This window comes from Diabrotica virgifera, chromosome 6 (genome assembly GCF_917563875.1).
Source record: "Diabrotica virgifera virgifera chromosome 6, PGI_DIABVI_V3a".
Lineage (NCBI taxonomy): Eukaryota > Metazoa > Arthropoda > Insecta > Coleoptera > Chrysomelidae > Diabrotica > Diabrotica virgifera.
This window is the reverse complement of record NC_065448.1, coordinates 245,621,859-245,643,390: the sequence shown is the minus strand read 5'-3', so window position 1 is coordinate 245,643,390 and position 21,532 is coordinate 245,621,859. Positions and strand designations below refer to the sequence as shown.

Here is a 21,532-nt window from a genome sequence, read left to right as displayed (position 1 = left end):
TTATAATCCGGACTTTATACAATATATAATTTAAAATAACTAAGTCCTCAAGGACGTACAAAAATAAGAGAGACGAGTACCGCTCCCACCCCCCTAAATGAGCGGGTTTTAGAAGAAATCCCAGGAGTAGGACTAGCAAACTTATTTGCATCTTTTTTCGTGCCACAAAATGGACATTCTCAGCAAAACTTAGCTTGGTCGTACCATTTTCAGAAGTTCAGTGGCATTTTCGTCTCTGACGATTGGAGTTTTACGTTGTTCTCTGGTTTTACTAAGCTCGAGTTCTCAAAAGAAGGTTTAGTTTTGTATTAAGCAGTAAATTAAAACAATAGATTCAATATTTAAAAAACATGAAGATTAAGTAGAATGTTCAATTTCAATAGCCAAATAAATCGTATTGGTAGCAAACTGATACAATTAAAAATCGGTAGGTATACGTCTACTGCTCATGGGTATGGACACCTATGACACTACACTACCTATGATATAATCACTATAATAACTTACCAATTGCTCCTAGTCTCAAATAAAAACTTCCGTATTTTGGAACTATTTTGTTGGGAGTTCTAATAGCATTCAATTTTTCATTGTCTAAAAACAACAAAAAAGTGGTACGCTTATATGGCTAATTAAATTTATAATTTATAATTAATAAAGATTTTAAACATAATAATATTTTCTGATAGTGAACACTTGCACTATAGTCCAGAAAGCCACTGCGCAACCGCTAGGAAAAATATTCTAATTCGGATTTTTTGCACAATCTTACTCAAAAAGGACTCCTTTTAACAAATTTGCATGTTGCCAGGACCAAAAGGTGGTCAAAAATGTTTTAAACGTTTTTTTTTGTTTTTTTCCTAAAATTATTTTTTTTTTGTATGGAAAAAAGTTTTTTTAGGTTTTTTTAGTCATTCCAAACAGAACAGGCCTTTAGTGACTTTTCTCTAAAAATGATAGTTTTTGATATATAAGCGATTAAAAATTGAAAAATTGCGAAATCGGCCATTTTTAACTCTCAAAAACTATGTGAAAACTGAAAATGTGAATGTTGCCAAGGTAGGTAGATATTCTCTAAACATCGATTGATGAAATCCCGAAGAGTTTTTTGCAATACAATATTCAAAGCTCCTTTGTTTTTTAATTACTAATCAAGCGTGCGCGACACTATTTTCCACCGACAGTATGGTGCAAATGAAAGGAATAAATTCGTTATATAGTAAACCGGCGACTTTAAGAAAAAATCCCGAAACAGGTCGATTTTTATTTTTAAAAATCGAATCGAAATTAATAATTTTAAAAATTATGATATTGTGGCATATATGGTATACTAGTGACGTCATCCATCTGGACGTGATGACGTAATCGATTATTTTTTTAAATGAGAATAGGGGTCGTGTGGTAGCTCATTTGAAAGGTTCTTCAATTCTCTATTCAGTAATATAAACATTTACATAATTATTTATACAGGATGTCCAAAAAAGTTTTATTAAATTAAATTATTTGACAAAAAAGAAGTAGAAGGACACCCTGTAAAAATAATTATGTAAATGTTTACATTACTGAATAGAGAATTGAAGAACCTTTCAAATGAGCTAGCACACGACACCTATTCTCATTTAAAAAAATAATCGATTACGTCATCACGTCCAGATGGATGAAGTCACTAGTATAACATATATGCCACAATATCATAACTTACAAATAAAAATCAACATGTTTCGGGATTTTTCCTTAAAGTCGCCGTTTTACGAAATAACGAATTTATTCCTTTCATTTGCACCATACTGTCGGTGGAAAATAGTGTCGCGCACGCTTGATTAGTAATTAAAAAACAAAGGACTTTTGAATATTGTAGTGCAAAATACTCTTCGGGATTTCATCAATCGATGTTTAAAGAATATCTACCTGCCTTGGTAACATTCAAATTTTCAGTTTTTCACATAGTTTTTAAGGGTTAAAAATGGCCGATTGCGCAAATTTTCAATTTTTAATCGCTTATATGTCAAAAACTATCATTTTTAGGGAAAAGTCACTACAGACCTTTTCTGTTTGGAATGATCCAAAAAACCTAAAAAAAACTATTTTCTATGCAAAAAAAATCATTTTAGGAAAAAAACAAAAAAAAACGTTTAAAAAATTTTTGACCATCTTTTGGTCCTGGCAACATGCAAATTTGTTAAAAGGTGTCCTTTTTGAGTAAGATTGTGCAAAAAATCCGAATTAGAATATTTTTCCTAGCGGATGCGCAGTGGCTTTCTGGACTACTATAAAAACAAATACTTCTGCCATGCCATCGAATATTACAGGAGGTTGTGCTCAGTTATAAAATGTAGAAACGTTTCTTCTTCTTCTTTAGGTGCCTATTCGTTTCGAATATTGGCGATCATTCTGGCTATAATTAGTTTATTGACTGATGCTTTAAACAGATTAGTTGATGTTGTGGAGAACCATTTTCTCGGGTTTTTTACCATGATATTCTTCTTTTTCCAATTCCTCGCTTTCCGAATACTTTGCCTTGAAGGATTATTTTCAGTAATGTGTATTTAGTGCCGTTTCTCATTGTGTGTACGAGATATTCTAACTTTCTCCTTTTAATCGTATACATCACTTCTCTTTCTTTCCCATTCTTCGTAGTACGATCTCATTAGTTATCTTGTCCGTTCATGATATCCTTAGGATTCGCCTGTATAGCCACGTTTCCAAGTTTTTTATCTATCGCTTCAGTGAGTGTCCAGGATTAAACTCCTTAGTATAATACTGAGAAGATATAACTTACTTTTATCTCCAGATTAAAGTTGTGGCTTTTAGAGTTTCGCCATGTTGTTGAATGCATCCTTAGCTTTCTCTATTCTACATTTTATTTCTTGGGAGAAACGTTTTATTAGTGTATTGTATGTAGGTAGATATAAATTTTGAATATTTTTTATACTTACTATAGCTGTTAATCATCTCTACCAAGGCTTTTTCCTTAATCAATGTAGCATACATATAAGTTACGAAGAGAATACTTCCAAGGTAAAGATAAATGTAAAAACTCTGGTAGAAGTAAGGTTTTTCATTAGAGATAACTTCGATTACGGGAAAGGCGATCCCCAGCACAACAACTAACTTGGCATATAATGCTGATAGTATGATAGACAGGGCATCTCTAAAAATAAAGCTATATAAGTCTGCTATCGTTTATATGGAAATATTATGTACCGGGTGTCCCAATAAGAATGGCTCTCGGCCATATCTCAGGAACGGTTTATAGTAGAGCTTTGAACTAAAAAAATTTTATAACAAAAGTTGCCTCAGGAAAAGCCTAGAAATTATTTTCATAATTGTGGGTCCACCGCTAGAGGGCGTAATTGAATATCAAAAATAAAAAAATCTAAATTTTACACAATTTTCCTAATGAAGGGGCACTGGAAATCCGATTATTGTATTCTCCATCAAATTCTGCGCATATTTGATTTAACAAGTTTAACTCTACCTTTGCAAATAAGAGGTGGGGGTGAGTGGGAACCCTGTTATGAAAAAATGGCTGTAAGTCCGGTCTGCTAAATCGAATTTTGCATACTTGGTCTTGTTGAGAACACCTCTTTTTCGTCAATGTAATTGTCTTATTTTCGAAATAGCCTAATAAGTAATATGCAAGCTAGGAGGCGTTATTTCATTATTTTTAGAAATTTAGTTTTCTTTGGAAAATATTAAATACAAGTATGCATTTATAATCCTGTATTACAAAATTAGACCAAATTAGCAACATAATACCGAAAACCGCATGTCCAACATGATCTAGAATCTAGAGAATATGAAACGGCATTCAAAGCATTGCGAAATCAGAAATTGAGACTGCTGTTCAATCTACTCTTTAAAGAGTAAATGCTTGCATCGAAAATGATGGGCAACAATTTGAAAATTTAGGTCGTCACTAAGTAAGTAGTTGCTTTTATTACTTTGTTATATTTTATAGTGTTGTTTGTCTTATTGTTGTTTTAATTAATTATATACATTTACATCTGGAAAATGTTCCTTTGTTTTTTCCATAGCGCACTACTTTTCCTTAACTTCGTTTACCGGTGACATTAACAGTTGTTTAAAATTTACACGTTTCTTAAGATATCTCGAAATAGAAAAAAGGTATCGACATGCAGTTTTCGGTATTATGTTGCTAATTTGGTCTAATTTTGTAAATTTTGTAATACAGGTTTAAAATTAATATTCTCCAAAGAAAACTAGATTTCTGAATATAATTAAATAACGCGTACTAGCTGGCATATTATTTATTAGGCTATTTCGAAAATAAGACTCTTACATTGACAAAAAAAGAGCTGTTTTCAACAGGACGAAGTATGCAAAATTCGATTTAGCAGAACCGGACTTACAGCCATTTTTTCATAAGAAGTTTCCGACTCACCCCCACCTCTTATTTGCAAGGTTAGACTTAAACTTGTGAAATTAAATATGCACAGAATTTTATGAAGAATATGATGATTGGATTTCCAGTGCCCTTTCATTAGGTAAACTTTGTAAAAATTTTTAATTTTTGATATTCAATTACGCCCTCTAGCGGTGGATCTACAATTATGAAAATAATTTCCAGGCTTTTTCCGAGGCAACTTTTGTTATAAATATTATTTCTCAAAGCTGTACTATAAACGGTTCCTGAGATATGGCCGAGAGCCATTCTTATTGGGACACCCGGTACAAACAGGACCAAAATCCTCAATATGATGGAGATTTGTAGACGATGTGTTCTTTATATATGTGTTCATGGACCAAAATTATACTGCTGACGAAAAAAAATATCCACTTCTGGAGCAGACAAATATGTAAAGAATGATTTAACAATAATTTATGGTCCATTAGGATATTTTTGTGAACTTTAATCCATTGTCTCGTTCTGGGTTAGTGCTAAAATTTTAAAATATTAAAACATAATGGACTCAAAATGTTTAAACCAAAAAGAGCATTCGTTCAAGTTAAAAAGCAAAGAAAAACGCATAATTTTAAAATTGTGATATTTTATGCAGGTTACGTCAATAGTATTCTTAGTTGCCTTGGGTACCGTTAAGGATGGAAGTATATGAAATAGGAATAAGCAAGGATAATCAGACGTGTAAATTTAAACGACGAATAACACTTGCTTGGGCGGCGAATGGTTCACTAAGAGACATATTTAAGAGCAACATCCCGATAGCTATGAAACGGAAGACATTTGACCAATGCGTTCTTCCTATTATGACATATAGTCCAGAGAAATAAGATTTTTCTCGTGACACATCCCCCTCCAGGCCGAAACCAAATTTTTAGAGTAGTATGGACATCTATATTAATAACCTATAAGTTTCCTGCAGCCGATTTTGATGATATACATAGTTATAAACAAATGAAGATCAAAAAACGGTAAATTTTCGCTTTTTTCGCCTATAACCAAAAAGTTAAGCATTTTAAACAAATTTGAGAGTAAGAACCTCATAATTCGTCTAAAAAATTTTAATATGACGTTCGCTGAATATGTCTATCCTTATTGGTTGCTTAGAAAATTGCAAAATAAATCATAAATTTTGAGTTTGTATAAATATTCATAACTTATGTAAAAATTAACTTAGAACGTTCTTATTACACGAATTGCTGAGACTTCTGGTGCTTAAACTATATTTTCAATTTCAAAGCAATTGGTCAAATAGTTTAAAAGTTATTTAATTTGTTTATCCCAAATTCATTTTTTTTTGCAACACTACAAATCAGAAAATTATGAGGTTACAGTAAGACTTCTGACAGTTCATGGAAGAACACTTATACTATTGACTTAATTAAAAAAATGACAAAAAGTAATTTTAAACAGTGTAAAATTATTTTGCAAAAAGACGTCGATTCTTTGCTTACGTATAAACAATTAGAATAACTTTTTAACCGTTACCCGTAGAAAAATTATTTTTTTAGATTTGGAAAGACTGAATTTTTATGCACATTTAGAAAGAAAAACAATTGTCCTAGGACACTTAGGGACGAAGTTGCCCCGCCCCCTTTTTAATTCACATGCTTTTGCAAAATAATTTTGCAGTATTTAGAATTATTGTTTGTCATATTTTTTAATAAATTAATAGTATAAATCTTCTTCTTTCATAAACTATCCAAGGTATTACTGTAACTTCATCATTTTCTGACTTATAGCGTTGCAAAAAAAATTAATTTGGGAAAAACAAATTAAATACCTTTTAAACTATTTGACCAATTGATTTAAAATTTAGGGAATGATGTAAGCACCAGAAGTCTCAGCATTCCGTGGAATAAGAACGTTCTAAGTTAATTTTTACATAAGTTATGAATATTTGTAAAAACTCAAAATTTTTGATTTATTTTGCAATTTTCTAAGCAACCGATAAGGATAGATATATTCAGCGAACGCCATATTGAAGTTTTTTATACGGTTTTTGAGATTCTCACACTGAAATTTGTTTAAAATTCTTAACTTTATGGTTATAGGCGAAAAAAGCGAAAATTTACCGTTTTTTTTATCTTTATTTGTTTATAACTATGTATATCATCAAAATCGGCTGCAGGAAACATATAGGTTATTAATATATTATGTAGATATCCATACTACATAAAAAATTTTGTTGCGGCCTGGAGGGGGTTGTGTCACGAACAGGATATTTTTTCCTTATTTCTCTGAACTAATACGGAGCAGAAACTCTCACGCTCACAAAAACAATAGCACTAAAAATGCGAGTGGCACAAAGGCATATGGAAAGATCGATTCTTGGCGTGACAAAAAAAATAAGGAACCAAGACCTAAGGAAAAGAACACTACTTACTTACTTTCCGTGTTCGGAACACCAACTACTTTAAATTCTGTATTTCCAATGGTTGGCCACATAGATGGCCCTGTCATTTGCTATAATTAAGTCTTCTTCTGTGAAGGTCTCTCTCATCTCTGTGCATGATATTAGATGCTGGCTGGTCTGAACCGCGCCACAGTCGCAGGTATCGTCCTCCTGGTATCCCTGATCTCATCACTGATGTCACTGATGGTATCAGGTGTCACTGCAGGTATCACTGATGTCGTCGAACGTATAGCGAAGCTGAAATGAAATTTGCAGGTCACGTAGCGAGACTAAAAGCACAAGATGGATCAGAAAACTAATTGACTAGCACCCAAGAGAAGACAAACGCAGCAGAGGACGACCACCAACACCTTGAATGGACGACATTAACCAAATATCCAACAAATGGCAACAAGAAGCACAGAACCATTAAGAGTGGCGAAGAATGGGAGAGACCTATGTCCAGCAGTGGACAGAAGAGGTTGTATGATGATGACGTCAATAGTAGTTCAAGAAATGAAAACTATGTGAGACTGCTTTTAATATGCCCAATATAATTTTTATACTTACGTTTCTGTTTCTGTTATAATAATTACTTTACTTACTCTCCAATTCTTCGGTTTCTTTTTAATTTTCCCAGTTCTTTTGAATCCAATCCTTCTTTTTTAGATGTGTCAGAAGAATCATTGAATAGTCTAAAACAAATAAAACATTGTTATGGATGGTTAAGAGAATACAAAGGTTTAAAAATTCTGTGGCAATAAAAAGGTTCTGAAACCCTATTTTTGTGACATGTTTAAATTGATATTATTTGATATGAGATTAGTAAACCACAATTATTGATTTTGATGAGCATCACATTTTACCTAACAATAAATACTTCCACAAAATTTATTATAGGTTAATGTCCCTACAGATGTTTCGGCAGAGTGCCTTTCTCAAGTGATATATTTTATCAAAAATGAATAACCATTTTCAATTTCGTTCCAGCACGAAACTACAACCGCATCATTATTCCAGTTCAATCAGAGAGTGCAGCAAGCACCTCTACCGGTTTCGAAACTTATTAGCCTGTCATCAGGAGGCACATATGCTGCTCTCTCTGGCCCAACTAGGACAAACCCCGGCATGCAGTCACGGATTGCAACGAACGAAATGGCAGGGATGCCCTGGCGGCAACTGCTAGCAAAAAACTAAGTTTTCAATCTAATAGCACATAAAACAACACCCAAAAATGTTACTCTACATCTTACCAGATTGAAAACAATGGGAACCTTCTCTATTAACACCTCCAAGGCTTCTACAATTTGCAAGCCATAACGGATGCTGAGCCTAAGGAAGATGAGGGAATTTTACAATTTATAATTCACGTCCCATCTGCTCAGCGCAGTAAAGTTCCAACGAGAATGGTTACCTTCGTACTCCAATCTCTATGTGCCTCCTGATGAGGGACTAATAAGTTTCGAAACCGGTAGAGGTGCTTGCTGCACTCTCTGATTGAACTGGAATAATGATGCGGCTGTAGTTTCGTGTTGCAACGAAATTGAAAATGGTTATTTATTTTTGATTTATACATACATACATAATCGGTTGCCTATTTTACCATTAGGTGTCGAGGATTCCTCCTTTATATAATACTCTCTGCAAATTTACGCCACTTCGTCCTATCTGCTGCTAAAACTTTTGCTTCTTGCCACGATGTTCCTCTTTTCTTGAGTATTTCGTTTACACTAGTGTTCCAGCTTTTCCTTGGTCTGCCCCTCGTGCTTTTACCCACTGCTTTGGCCTCCCATGTCATTTTCACTTGTCTCTCACCACTCATTCTTATCATGTGTCCAGCCCATTTTAACTTCTTTTCTTCAACTTTTTCGTTGAGCGATTTTACCTGTAATTCATGTCTTATATCTTCGTTTCTTCTGTTGTCTAATCTTCTTGCTCCCACCACTTTTCTTAAGTATCTCATTTCTGTAGCTTGTAATCTTTTTCTTTGTCTGTCATTAAGTACCCAGTTTTCTGCCCCATATATTGTAATTGGTATATATATACAGTTTTATATACTGTCATTTTGGTTTTCCTCGATATTTCTTTTTTGTTTAGGAAATTTTTATACAGTGAATAATAAGTTCTCGTTGCCAATTTTATTCTGTTTCCAATTTCATCTTCTTGTGTACCTTTGTTGTTTAACATTATTCCCAAATACTTAAAGAGGGCTACTTGCTCGATTTTTTGCCCTTCGATTTCAATATTTACAGTTGCTTCTTTGTTGACTATTGTCATTACTTTAGTTTTCTCCATATTTATTATTAAGTTGTAGTTTTTTAGTTCTTCAGCCTAGATTCTAATGTTATCTGCGAGAGCCTTTTCAGATCTTGCAACTAATACCATGTCATCAGCAAATGCACAGGCTTCAATTTTTATTTGTTGCAAATTTCTATACCCTATAGCGCATTTTTTAGTTTTTTTCCAACACTTTTTAATAACTTCATCCATAACGGAAATAAATAACAGTGGGATCAACACTTCACCTTGTATAACCCCGTCGTTATTAGAAAATTCGCCGGAGATTAAGTTACTTGTCCTGACCTGGTTTTTTGTGTTGACATACAAACTCTTTATTACACTTACAAGTTCTTCATCTACTTCCTTGTTTATCAGGCTTTGCCATATTCCTTCTCTATTGACCATGTCCAACGCCTTTTTCATATCTAAAAACGCCAGGTACAGTGTATCGTTTTTTAACAGTGTTTTTTCAGTAATTTGCTGTAGTGTGAATATATGATCTTGTACGCTATGTAATGGTCTAAATCCACTTTGTATATCCGCCAGTCGAGGCTCAACTATTTCTCGTAGTTTCTTTTCTAGGATAATTTCGTTGATTTTGAACGCTGAGCAGAGAAGTAATATACCCCTATAATTACTGCACTCTTTCGTGTCTCCCTTTTTGTGTATAGGCAGTATTATTGAAATGTTCCAATCCTCTGGGATTTTTTTGTTTGTCCACGCTAAATTTAGTAGGTCATGTAATTCTTGTTTACCCTGTTGTCCAAGATATTTCAATAAATCCGCATCTATTCCGTCGATCCCTGCTGCTTTACCAACTTTTAGTTTTTCTAGTGCATCTTCAACTTCTTCCATCTTTATTTGAGTTTCATAAACGTCTTCTTGCCCTCTTTCAGGTGTTTCATCTGTTATCTGTGTGCGATTCTCTGCTGTTGTATTTTCATTGTTTAAAAATTCCTTGAAATATTCTCTCCACCTTTCTATAATGGGCTCATCCTCAGTTATTATATTTCCGTTTCTATCTTTTATTTGCTGTAGTTTAATTTCCGTTTTACTTCTCATATTCTTTAATACTCTATAAAATAATTTTGTATTTTGGGTACTATTTTCTTCCATAGTTCTTCCAAATTCTTCCCAGGCGTTATGCTTTTCTTGTTTTATCCTTACTTTAACTTTGTTGCGCTGTTCCTTTTATTTATCGTATGCCTCTTGATTTCTTTTTTTTATGTACATTTTCCATAGCCTTTTCTTTTCTCTGACTTCTTTTTTAATATCGTTGTTCCACCAGCTTGTCTGCTTTTTATGATTATTTCTTCTGGTATACCCGCAAACTTGCCCTGCTGTTTCTAATAGTATTGCCTTAAATCTGATCCACTTTTCTTCCACATTTCTACTTTGTCTTCTCTTTTCAATCCTTGCAAACTGTTTTTCTGTTTTTTCTATATACTCATTTCTTGTTTGCAAGTTTCTCAGCTTATAGGTTCTTATTCTTCCGCTATAGTTTTTGTTTTGTATCTGTTTTCGGTCCTCGACTTTGTTGTTATTCTTGAATACTCCTTCTAGTAGATAATGGTCACTACCTATATCATAGCTTCTTTTCACTCTGACATCTTTAACTTTACTCCTTTTTTCTCGAGGAACAATTATGATTTTTGATATATATGTTTACTCAGATTGAAGTACGAAGGGAACCATTCTCGTTGGAACTTTACCGCGCTGAGCAGATGGGACGTGAATTATAAATTGTAAAATTCCCTCGTCTTCCTTAGTCTCAGCATCCATTATGGCTTGCAAATTGTAGAAGTCTCGGAGGTGTTAATAGAGAAGGTACCCATTGTTTTCAATCTGGTAAGATGTAGAGTAACATTTTTGGGTGTTGTTTTATGTGCTATTAGATTGAAAACTTAGTTTTTTGATATATTTTACTATGTGTCTACACTCTAAAGTATATATATATATATATATATATATATATATATATATATATATATATATATATATATATATATATATATATATACATCCTACTATCAATTTGGCATCGATACATTATGCATTTACCATCGATTTGGCATCGTCTTGCAAAGTGGCATCTGTATATCGATGCCACTTTACACTACCTTAATAACTTTATTCCTGTACTTGCTACCAGAAGTCTAATCAGCTCGGTAGTTAGAGATTTGATTCCTTGATGTTACTTTAATATATCAGCTTTCCTTGTTTACCTCTTACTAAGTTATATAAGTTTATTCCATAAAATGTTTGAGTCCAAAATGATCGTACAGTGAAAATATTATATACATTTAGTTCAGTGTTTTACCGTTTTGTCGCTGCCGTTATATACATGAAAACGTATATCCCACTTTCATTATCAATCATTTTGGCATCAGAAATTTGGCATCACTGTTGAATACAATATTATTCACAACGAAAAATAGACAATTTGAGAATGTATATATTATTTTCATAAAGAAATCAGTCTGGCATCATGTTTTATTGTTTTCACCCAATTTTGAAAAAATGTGAAAACTTTGTATTATCCACGTCCGTCTGTCCGTCTGTCTGTAACCACAACTCCTCCGTCAATATACCAGCTAGAATGAAAATGAGGTATCAAATGAAAGCTGATAATCCAAGGATGGTACTAAAGGTGAGATATTTGACCTTGGCGGTCTGTCCGTCGGTCTTTACGACCGCGAATATAACTCCTCCATCATTATACCAGGTAGAATGACAAATGAGGTGTCAAATGAAAGCATATAATCCAAGGATGGTACTAACGGTGAGATATTTGACCTAGGCTGTCTTTCCGTCGGTCCCTCCGACCGCAAATATAACTCCTCCGTCATTATACCAGGTAGAATGACAAATGAGGTGTCAAAAGAAAGCTTATAATACAAGGATGGTACTAAAGGTGATATATTTGACTTAGGCGGTCTGTGACTCGGTCCCTCCGACCGCGAATATAACTTATCCGTCATTATACCAGGTAGAATGAGAAATGAGGTGTCAAATGAAAGCTGATAATCCTAGGATGGTACTAAAGGTGAGATATTTGACCTAGGCTGTCTTTCCGTCGGTCCCTCCGACCGCGAATATAACTCCTCCGTCATTATACCAGGTAGAATGACAAATGAGGTGTCAAAAGAAAGCTTATAATACAAGGATGGTACTAAAGGTGAGATATTTAACTTAGGCGATCTGTGCGCCGGTCCCTCCGACCGCCAATATAACTCCTTCATCATTATACCAGGTAGAATGACAAATGAGGTGTCAAATGAAAGCTTATATTCCAAGGATGGTAATAAAGGTGAGATATTTGACCTAGGCTGTCTTTCCGACGGTCCGTACGACCGGGAATATAACTCCTCCGTCATTATACCATGTAGAATGAGAAATGAGGTGTCAAATGAAGGCTGATATTCCAAGGATGGTACTAAAGGTGAGATATTTGACCTACATGGTCTGTCCGTCGGTCCGTCCGACCGCGAGTATAACTCCTCAATCATTATACCAAGTAGAATGATAAATAAGGTGTCAAATGAAAGCTTATAATCCAAGGATGGTACTAAAAGTGAGATATTTGGCCTAGACAATCTTTCTGTCGGTCCGTACGACCGCGAATATAACTTCTCCGTCATTATACCAGGTAGAATGACAAATAAGGTGTCAAATGTAAGCTGGTAATACAAGAATGGTACTAAAGGTGAGATATTTGACCTAGGCGGTCTGTCGGTGGGTCCGTCCGACCGCGAATGTAACTCCTCTATCATTATACCAGCTATAATAATAAATGAGGTGTCAAATGAAAGCTTATAATCCAAGGATGGTACTAAAGGTGAGATATTTGAGCTGGGTACTCTCTCTGTCGGTCCGTACGACCGCCAATATAACTCCTCCGCCATTATACCGGGTAGAATGACAAATGAGGTGTCAAATAAAAGCTTGTGGGTGAAAACCTAGGACTTACGAAGTCCAATTTAAAAATAGGGCATATCAGAGATATGCCTTAGACATCATAGAAGACAATGACACAGAAAAATCAAACAAGCAATATGTCAAAAGAGCCTTAGTTATGTATCTTCGGTCCTGTTGGTCCAATCGTGATGTATAGCACCTCAAATGATAGGATTTGACAAACAGAATACAATGAGAGAAAAATCAAATACAACCTCATGTCAAAAGGGCCTTAGTCGCGTATCTTCGGTCCTATAAGACCAATCGTGACGTACGGCATCTCAAATAATAGGACTTGACAAATAAAATACAATGACACAGAAAAATCAAATACAGCAACAAGTCAAAAGGGCCCTAGTTATGTATATCTAGTCCTATTGGTCCAATTGTGACGTACAGCAGCTCAAATGGTAGGGTTTAATGAACAGAATACAATGACACAGAAAATTCAAATACAGCAATATGTCAAAAGGGCCTTATTTACGTATCTTCGCTCCTATTGGTCCAATCGTGGCGTACAGCACCTAAAATAACTGGATTTGACTAATATAATACAATGACGTATGAAAATCAATTACAGCATCATGTCAAAAGGGCCTTAGTCTTGTATCTACGGTTCTATTGGTTCAATCGTGACGTACAGCGTCTGAAATGATGGGATTTAACTGGCAGAATAAGATGGTGTAGACAAATGAAAATGACGGCATGTAATAACACTTTAAAATTGTAGAAATAAAATGGATTAACACACATGGTATGACATATTAGGTGAGAGTATTTAACAAATAGAATACGATTACATACGTCCAGTTTTTGACAAGCGACTTCTCTACATATGATAAACGCGAAAGGGCCCCAACGTTCACTGCTCGACATAGGCCTCCCGTTCACTGCATATACCCACTGCTTTCTGACGCTGTGACTTGAGAGGATAGGATTTAACGAATAGAACGACAAAGAAGACTAAACAAGGCAGCTCACGGGAAAAACACAACTGTCCGTTTTATACTCTACAGGGAAGCATCAAATATTCAACGTAAGAATATATTAGAGTATAACGGTATGATAAATCTTTTTCTTCTTTTTTTCATTTAGTGCATTCCGTACGTTTTTTAAACATAATCAGGAGAAGTTGTTGAATTTCTGAAGTCTATAAAAGAATTTCTTAACAAACCTTTTTTTAATTGTGTTATGGATTATTTTTAAGAATGTGTTTAAAAGGCAGTTCGCAGGCTTATTGTTCAATGGTCTTATCACTTTCAAGCGCCTGTCTTTTTTGTAGGACTATTAATTGTTACTTGTGATTTCAACCATTCTAGCGGGGCAATGCCTTTTCTATAACTGAAATGAATATTGTTATCCATTTAATTTTTTTCCTCAATTAATTGAATGCCTCCTACTGGTGTTTGGTCTAAGCTTTCCGCTTTTCCCCATTTAAGCTAAACTGCTCGTCAAAAGTTAGGGATATAGAAAATTAAGCTCATTTTCATAGCTAATTTTTTCGAGAACAGATTAACGGATTCCACTATTTTTTTTTAATATTTTAGATTTTTCTTTAGTATTTACACAGTTGTGCAAAGGTTTACACAAACTTCTTTTTTGTACTTATACCGAGTGGTAGGTATAAGTACAGAAAAGAAGTTTGAGTAAACCTCTTGATAGGTATTAGTTACGTATCTTCACTCCCATTGGTCCCAACGTGTCGTACGGTGGCTCAAATCATTGGAATCAGCCAACAGAATACAATGACTAGGGAGCGGATTTATATGCGATCAATTTTGATGAAATATTCGCATATATATGCGGTAAAAAATTACGAAATATGCGCAAGATATGCACAAAAATTCAAAAAATGCGCATTTCGGGAAACCACAAATTTTCTGTCTTATTTAGTAATCTTATTTATTATTTTTCAAATAAAATCATTTTTTATATATGCAATTTATTCACAGTTTTTACAAAAACTGCTACCAATAGTTACCTATTTAAAATAAAACAACAATATCACTATAAATATATCTTCGATTATAATTCACTACAATGTGTTTTTCCAAATTCTTTACGAGGAAACATATTCTTTGATCAGACAAAATATTTTTATAACTTGAAAAACTCCTTTCAACATCGATAATTGGTGCGTATTTAAAATAACTTGTTAATTTCCGTTAGAAAATCGTAAAACTTTGGCTAAAGGTGTAAATTCTCTTAACAATAGAGGATTTAAAAAATCACCAGAATTATAGGTAGGTACCTACCCTAATAGCACAAGGACGTCCAATGGACGTCCTTCACGGACTTTAGGGACGTCCATTGGACGTCCGTTTTCGTCCGAGGAACGTCCTTTATACGTCCTATTTTGGTCCAAATGTCGCGCTACCGAACGTCCATTGGACGTCCATCTAATGTCCGAGGGGACATATATTGGATCTTAATCGGACGTAAATTGGACCTTAATCGGACGTCCTAGGGGACGTAAATTGGACCCTAATCGGACGTAAATTGGACCTTAATCGGACGTAAATTGAACCTTAATCGGACGTAAATTGGACCTTAATCGGACGTAAATTGAACCTTAATCGGACGTAAATTGGACTTTAATCGGACGTAAATTGGACCTTAATCGAACGTAAATGGGACCTTAATTGGACGTAAATTGGACCTTAATCGGAGTAAATTGGATCTTAATCGGACGTCTTAGGGGACGTGAATTGGACCTTAACAGGACGTCCAATTTTGGTCCAAATTCCACGTTGCCAAACGCCCAATGGAGGTCCACCTAACGTCCGAAGGGACGTTCGGTGGACGTCAATTGGGCCTTCATAGGACGTCCCAGTTTGGTCCAATGTATTGCTGCCGATCATCCATCTAACGTCCTGGGAGGACGTTCGGTGGACGTCTAGAGACGATATTTATACCTGTGGAGAATGTATTGTGGGAAATAAAAAATATATTTTTTAAGGAACTTATATTACATCTTATATTAATTTACAATTATTGGATATTAGATTATTTACATTAAATTATAATTACATTTCTCCAAGAAATTAACGCACCACCTTAAAAATGGGCCATTTTTGATGTCTCGAATTTCCTAAAGCCATTGTCCCATCTAAGTGATTTTTTTAATAATATTATAGCCTAGGCTATATGGGCTACCTCCATAAGCTTGTCATGCACGGGGAGCTATACTGTAATAATATTATATCACATCGCTGAGGGAACTCTACATTACATATACTTTTCGAATCAAAACTTTTATTCTCTTAATATTATTACTTAAAAAATATATACTACATTCGTCTCGCTAAACTCGAAAAATAACTTATAAACCATAAAAATCTCCAAAAATATAAATGACATAAATGAGAATTGGCACAATTATTATTATGGTTTTAAGTTGATTTTTCGGATTTAACTACAATATTATGCAAAAAATTATGTTATATCGCAGATTTAAAATGGGTTTATCTCGAAAACAGTTATATTAAGTTTAGCGAGATGAATGTAGTACACTTTTTTTAAGTAAAAATATTAAGAGAATAAAAGTAGACTGGTACGCAGTCTGATTTTTGCATAAGAGTTTAATGAAATGGTAACAAATCAATTGGAAGTTCTGTCCGACAAAATACATGGAACGTTTTCGGTAGTCTGATGTTCCAAGTTTTTAACCTGTTCCACAATTAAAACTTCCCCGGTTCCAGTATTCCCGTACATCAAAGTTTGTCCGACTAGACACCGTGAAGCTATTAACAAATTTTCAGCTTGCTGTTAATCAACTTTTTTTATTACGCGGGATCCAGGTCTATAAATGAATACAATAAATAAGTAGGTAGGTACATATTATACACTTATTTATACGAGTACAATTAATAGTAGAGCTGGTTTTTGGGATGTTACAAGCAGCATTTGCATTTCCACAGAGATACTTATGACAGAAATAATAAAATACCGAGACGGACTATTATTATAATAATTTACAATAGGACCCGACGGCCGACGCTATAGGGACAGGTAAAATTTATGACTGAACAATGCACCGAGCATCGATACAAGCAATATGTACCGGTCGAAGGATATTTTTTATTGTGCCAAATGGACGTATATAGTACCTACCTTTAAAAATCGAATACACAAATTAAAAGATATTTAACAACCATAAAGATTTGTCAAACTCTATCACCGACTTCATGAAAACAAGTATTACTACATTCTTTGATGGTTTTTGGTGTAAATTTTAAAGGATTGACATGAAATTTGGCATACGCATAGCTAACATGCCAAAGAAAAAAAGTGATATTGTGCCAATGTGTGCTATTGCCCTGGGGTGAGTTTCACTCTTTCTCTGGGGTGAAAAACGTTCAAAATAAGTCCGGACTTCGATAAACTGATTAATATTAAGCAACCTTTATTCCATACTTACAAAGTATGTGTACTTACAAATTAGTATGTGAATTTGGGGGGTGAGTTTCACCCCGAGGAGGGGTGATATACAAAATATAGATAGATACACAAAAGATATACAAAAATGTTTCAAAACATCGAAAAAATGTGGTAAAATGCAAATATACATATCATATTATGATAAAATTGCGATTTTGGCGATTTGCCTTTTTGGATAGAATGATGATGATGTTGATTAGGATAAAACTGCGAAGAATTTTTTTATCGAAATATAGTAAAAAATATGAAAAATATACCAAAAAGCTTGAAAAAATATGTAAGTATGTAAGGAAAAACATAAATAATTAAATAAACTTTTGACAACACAACACAAAAGTTTGAAACACTCACTATTTGGATTGGTTGTCCTGGCTTGTGATTTTCTTCTTTGCAGATGACGCTCACGGATCGATGTCAATGTCCAACGGACGTCCGAGCACGGACGTCCAATGGACGTCCAAAGGACGTTCATATTTATTCAACACGTAAGTACGTCCAACGTCGGACGTCCGAAGGACGTTCATTTATAGTCCATCCGCATTAGGACTAAAACTGGGCCTATTTTGGGCACACGTACGCTCAACTTCAAAAAGATGCTCTCAATATTCATCTGTAGTAAGGATACATTGATAAAAATTATATTTTTGCTTATTAGAATTAACCACCAAACTTCTATCATCTTGGTAACGGGAATAATAAAACATTATAAAGTCCACTTTACATCAACAATAATTGAACAAGAAATTGACAAGTTATTCAAGGTCAAATTTGGCTTATACAAAACACAATTCTACTTCCAATTTTGCCGTGAATAAACAGAAAATAAAGAAATTTGACAAAATAAAACATATCCAATTGTTCTATTTCATCAAATTCCTTCATTTTCTTTTACAAATCATACATTTTGTACTCGTCAAATTTGGCCTTGAATAACTTAGTCAATTTCTTGTTCAATTTATTGTTAATGTAGAGTGGACATAACGAATAATTTACCGAGCAGGTTTTCACACTTTACATAAAAACAAAAACATGTATTAGATATTAAACTACATATACAGTTTTGAATTAAATATGATTTATAATCTTTTCCATTTAAACTATTTTATTAACATAATTAAGTTATTATTTTATTAAATAATTTTGCTGTTTAATACCCTTATTGCTAGAATATGTCCAATATGGACGATTGGAAATGGTCCGTATTTCGTCCGAGTACGGACGTCCAAAGGACGTTCATATTTATTCCACCCGAAGGACGTCCAACACCGGACGTCCGAAGGACGTACATATTTAGTCCACCCGAAGGACGTCCAACGCCGGACGTCCAAAGGACGTACATATTTAGTCCACCTGAAGGACGTCCAACGCCGGACGTCCAACGCCGGACGTCCAAAGGACGTACATATTTAGTACACCCGAAGTACGTCCAGCGTCGGACGTCCAAAGGACGTCCGTTTATGGTCCATGGACGTTAGGACCAAAAATTGACCTATTTTGGACGTCCAAAGGACGTCGTGTGCTATTAGGGTGTTAAATATAACAAAAGTATATAAAATTCGGATTTCCGGGTAAAACATCCTTCGTCATTTTAACATCCTACAATCATTTCATAACGGCGGCGTATTATCCTATAAGTACTTTGTGTAGAGATCGTTTATTTTCTAAGAAAAAATGAAAGGCGGTTAATGAGCTGTCTCTCTTGGTTCTCGAATTAATACAGACCACAGCCTGTGCGTGGAAATATTTTGTCGAATTAAAAAATTTAAATTTTGTTTTGGACTAATGAAATAAAACATTTTAGTAGTTCCAAAATGACACAAAATCTAGGCATCGGATAAAAAAGTTTATTTGAAGAAAGTGTATTTTTTTGTTCTTCTTAATGGCGGTACAGGCTCGTTTTTTTAATATTGTATTTAATTACAGAATAATTTTCAAATATTACCTAATATATTTTTCAAATTGGGCTCTGTACCGCCATTCTTTATTATATTACGGATACGTGTGCCAAATATCTTGAAAAAATATTCAAAATTACAGCCGCAATCTTGGAACGCGTTTTGGCTACCTGTTGATCGCTACTGTATCACCTTAAACAATTTTTTAAACAAATTCACAAAAATAATTTTTTCATTACGAACGATTTTTTAGATAAGTTGGGTTATTCTGAGCAAAAAAGGTATCTTGAGATTTTTCTCTAAAATTGATTTTTGTCGAGTTATATGGCCATTTTCGCATTTTTCAGGTTTTAAATCGCGTATAACTCGACAACAATCAATTTTAGAGAAAATTGACAAGAGACCTTTTTTGTTCAGAATGTCCAAAATTATCTAAAAAAAAATTGTTCAAAGTGAAAAAATTATTTTTGTGGATTTGTTTAAAAAATTGTTTAAACAATTTTTCGACCACGGCACCTTGTGAATATGTTATAAGGACCTCTTTTTGAGTAAGTTTGTGCAAAAAAATCGAATCGGAATAATTTCACTAACAGGGGCGACGATAAATCCGGGACTATAGCGCTAATTATTAATAATTAAAAATAACAGCTTTGTAATAAAATAATGACAAAAATCTCTTAAGGACCTTGAAGCAAGGGTTTGAAACTTGATCTGCTCACTTTTTAATTTCATAATAATAACTTTTAATCGAGTTATTAAGACTTAAAAATGGCCATTTTCGCATTTTTCAAATTTTTAATCGCATATAACTCGACAACAATCAATTTTAAACAAAAATGGCAAGACACCTTTTTTGCTCAGAATGACACAAGTTATCTAAAAAAAATTGTTCGAAATGAAAAAATTGTTTTTGTGAATTTGTTTCAAAAAAATGTTTTAAACAATTTTTCGACCAATGCACCGCCCGGCACCCTTTGGATATGTTATAAGGACCTCTTTTTGAGTAAGTTTGTGCAAAAAAATCGAATCGGAATAATTTCGCTAGCGGGGGCGACGATACTGCCCGGTCTACTTTTGATGCTGATGGTGATAGAATAGATACTTTTTATATAACAAAAATAAAACTTTTTTTAAACTCTTTAAAAAATTTGTGGCGGGTTTTCCCCGAAAAGTGCGTTATTTTTTGGACATTTTACGTTGAACTAGTCGATTTGGAATTTGACGAATAAGAACCAACTTTTGATTAGCTCCAACTCTGTTTTTATTGTGTGTCCAGACTTCATACATACATCATTTTTTTTACTGTTTTATAAGCTTTATATTTGCTAGGAATAGTTTTTGGATCAAATACTTACTTTTTGATTTATTTGCGAAAAACCATCTAAAAACAAAAGTTACAAGGAATTTAATTAGTTTATCCACTTACGGACTTATTTGGACCTATATTTTTTCACACTCGAGAAGGGGGTGGTACTCATCCCCAGAAAAAAAGCACACACTGGCACTCTGATGTTCATTTCGCGAAATATCGCAGGGTTCGTATTTAAAATTTTTAATTTACTCCTCACCCCTTTCCGTGGGGGTTCGTTTTTGGTATCATTCGATAGACTTTTGAAAAATATTGAACACGCATTTTTTAGTTTTTCGATCTGACGTTCATTTCGCGAAATATTCGCTTTTTTGTGAAACTTTGTGACTCGCCCATCATTTCTTCAGATTTGGGAACACTTAATAATCGGAGGGGGCCAAGTCAGGAGAGTAAGCCGCATGAGAAAGTAATTAGAACCCCAACTCGAATTTTTGCTACTGTCACGACGCTCTTGTGAGTCGATGTATTGTCTTAGGTCTTGAGAACACTTTTTTCTTCTGCTTATGGAGTCGTTTTTCATTCATCACATACCGGAACTCACCACATAAATTTTGAAGACCCTGACATCAAAACTGTATTAAATTATATGTGATCTAAGTAAGTTAATGAAAAGTCAAAATAGATAGAGTAGAACACTTATAAAAAAAATTGTAACAAGCAATTGGACATCGTAAGTTCTAATTTTTCACAAAAAGGGACCGGAAGTTGAACCGGCAGTCGATATTTGAACCCTTCGTGTAACTTTTTGTCAGCTGATATGACGGATGAATTTTGTT

At 34.1% G+C, this 21,532-nt stretch overlaps 1 protein-coding gene across 3 annotated transcripts in view; it reads right to left on the bottom strand.

Moving 5' to 3' along the window:
* The window catches only part of LOC126887482 (proton channel OtopLc-like), a 105,886-nt gene that overhangs the window by 35,363 nt on the left and 48,991 nt on the right, over positions 1 to 21,532 (bottom strand). For all 3 annotated transcript variants that reach the window (XM_050655048.1, XM_050655049.1, XM_050655050.1), the window contains 3 exons: positions 7,421 to 7,510; positions 2,934 to 3,148; positions 508 to 591 (listed from right to left, as the gene is read on the bottom strand). In XM_050655048.1, coding sequence (XP_050511005.1) covers positions 508 to 591; positions 2,934 to 3,148; positions 7,421 to 7,510 — 389 coding nt within the window. The remainder of the gene's footprint in view (positions 1 to 507; positions 592 to 2,933; positions 3,149 to 7,420; positions 7,511 to 21,532) is intronic.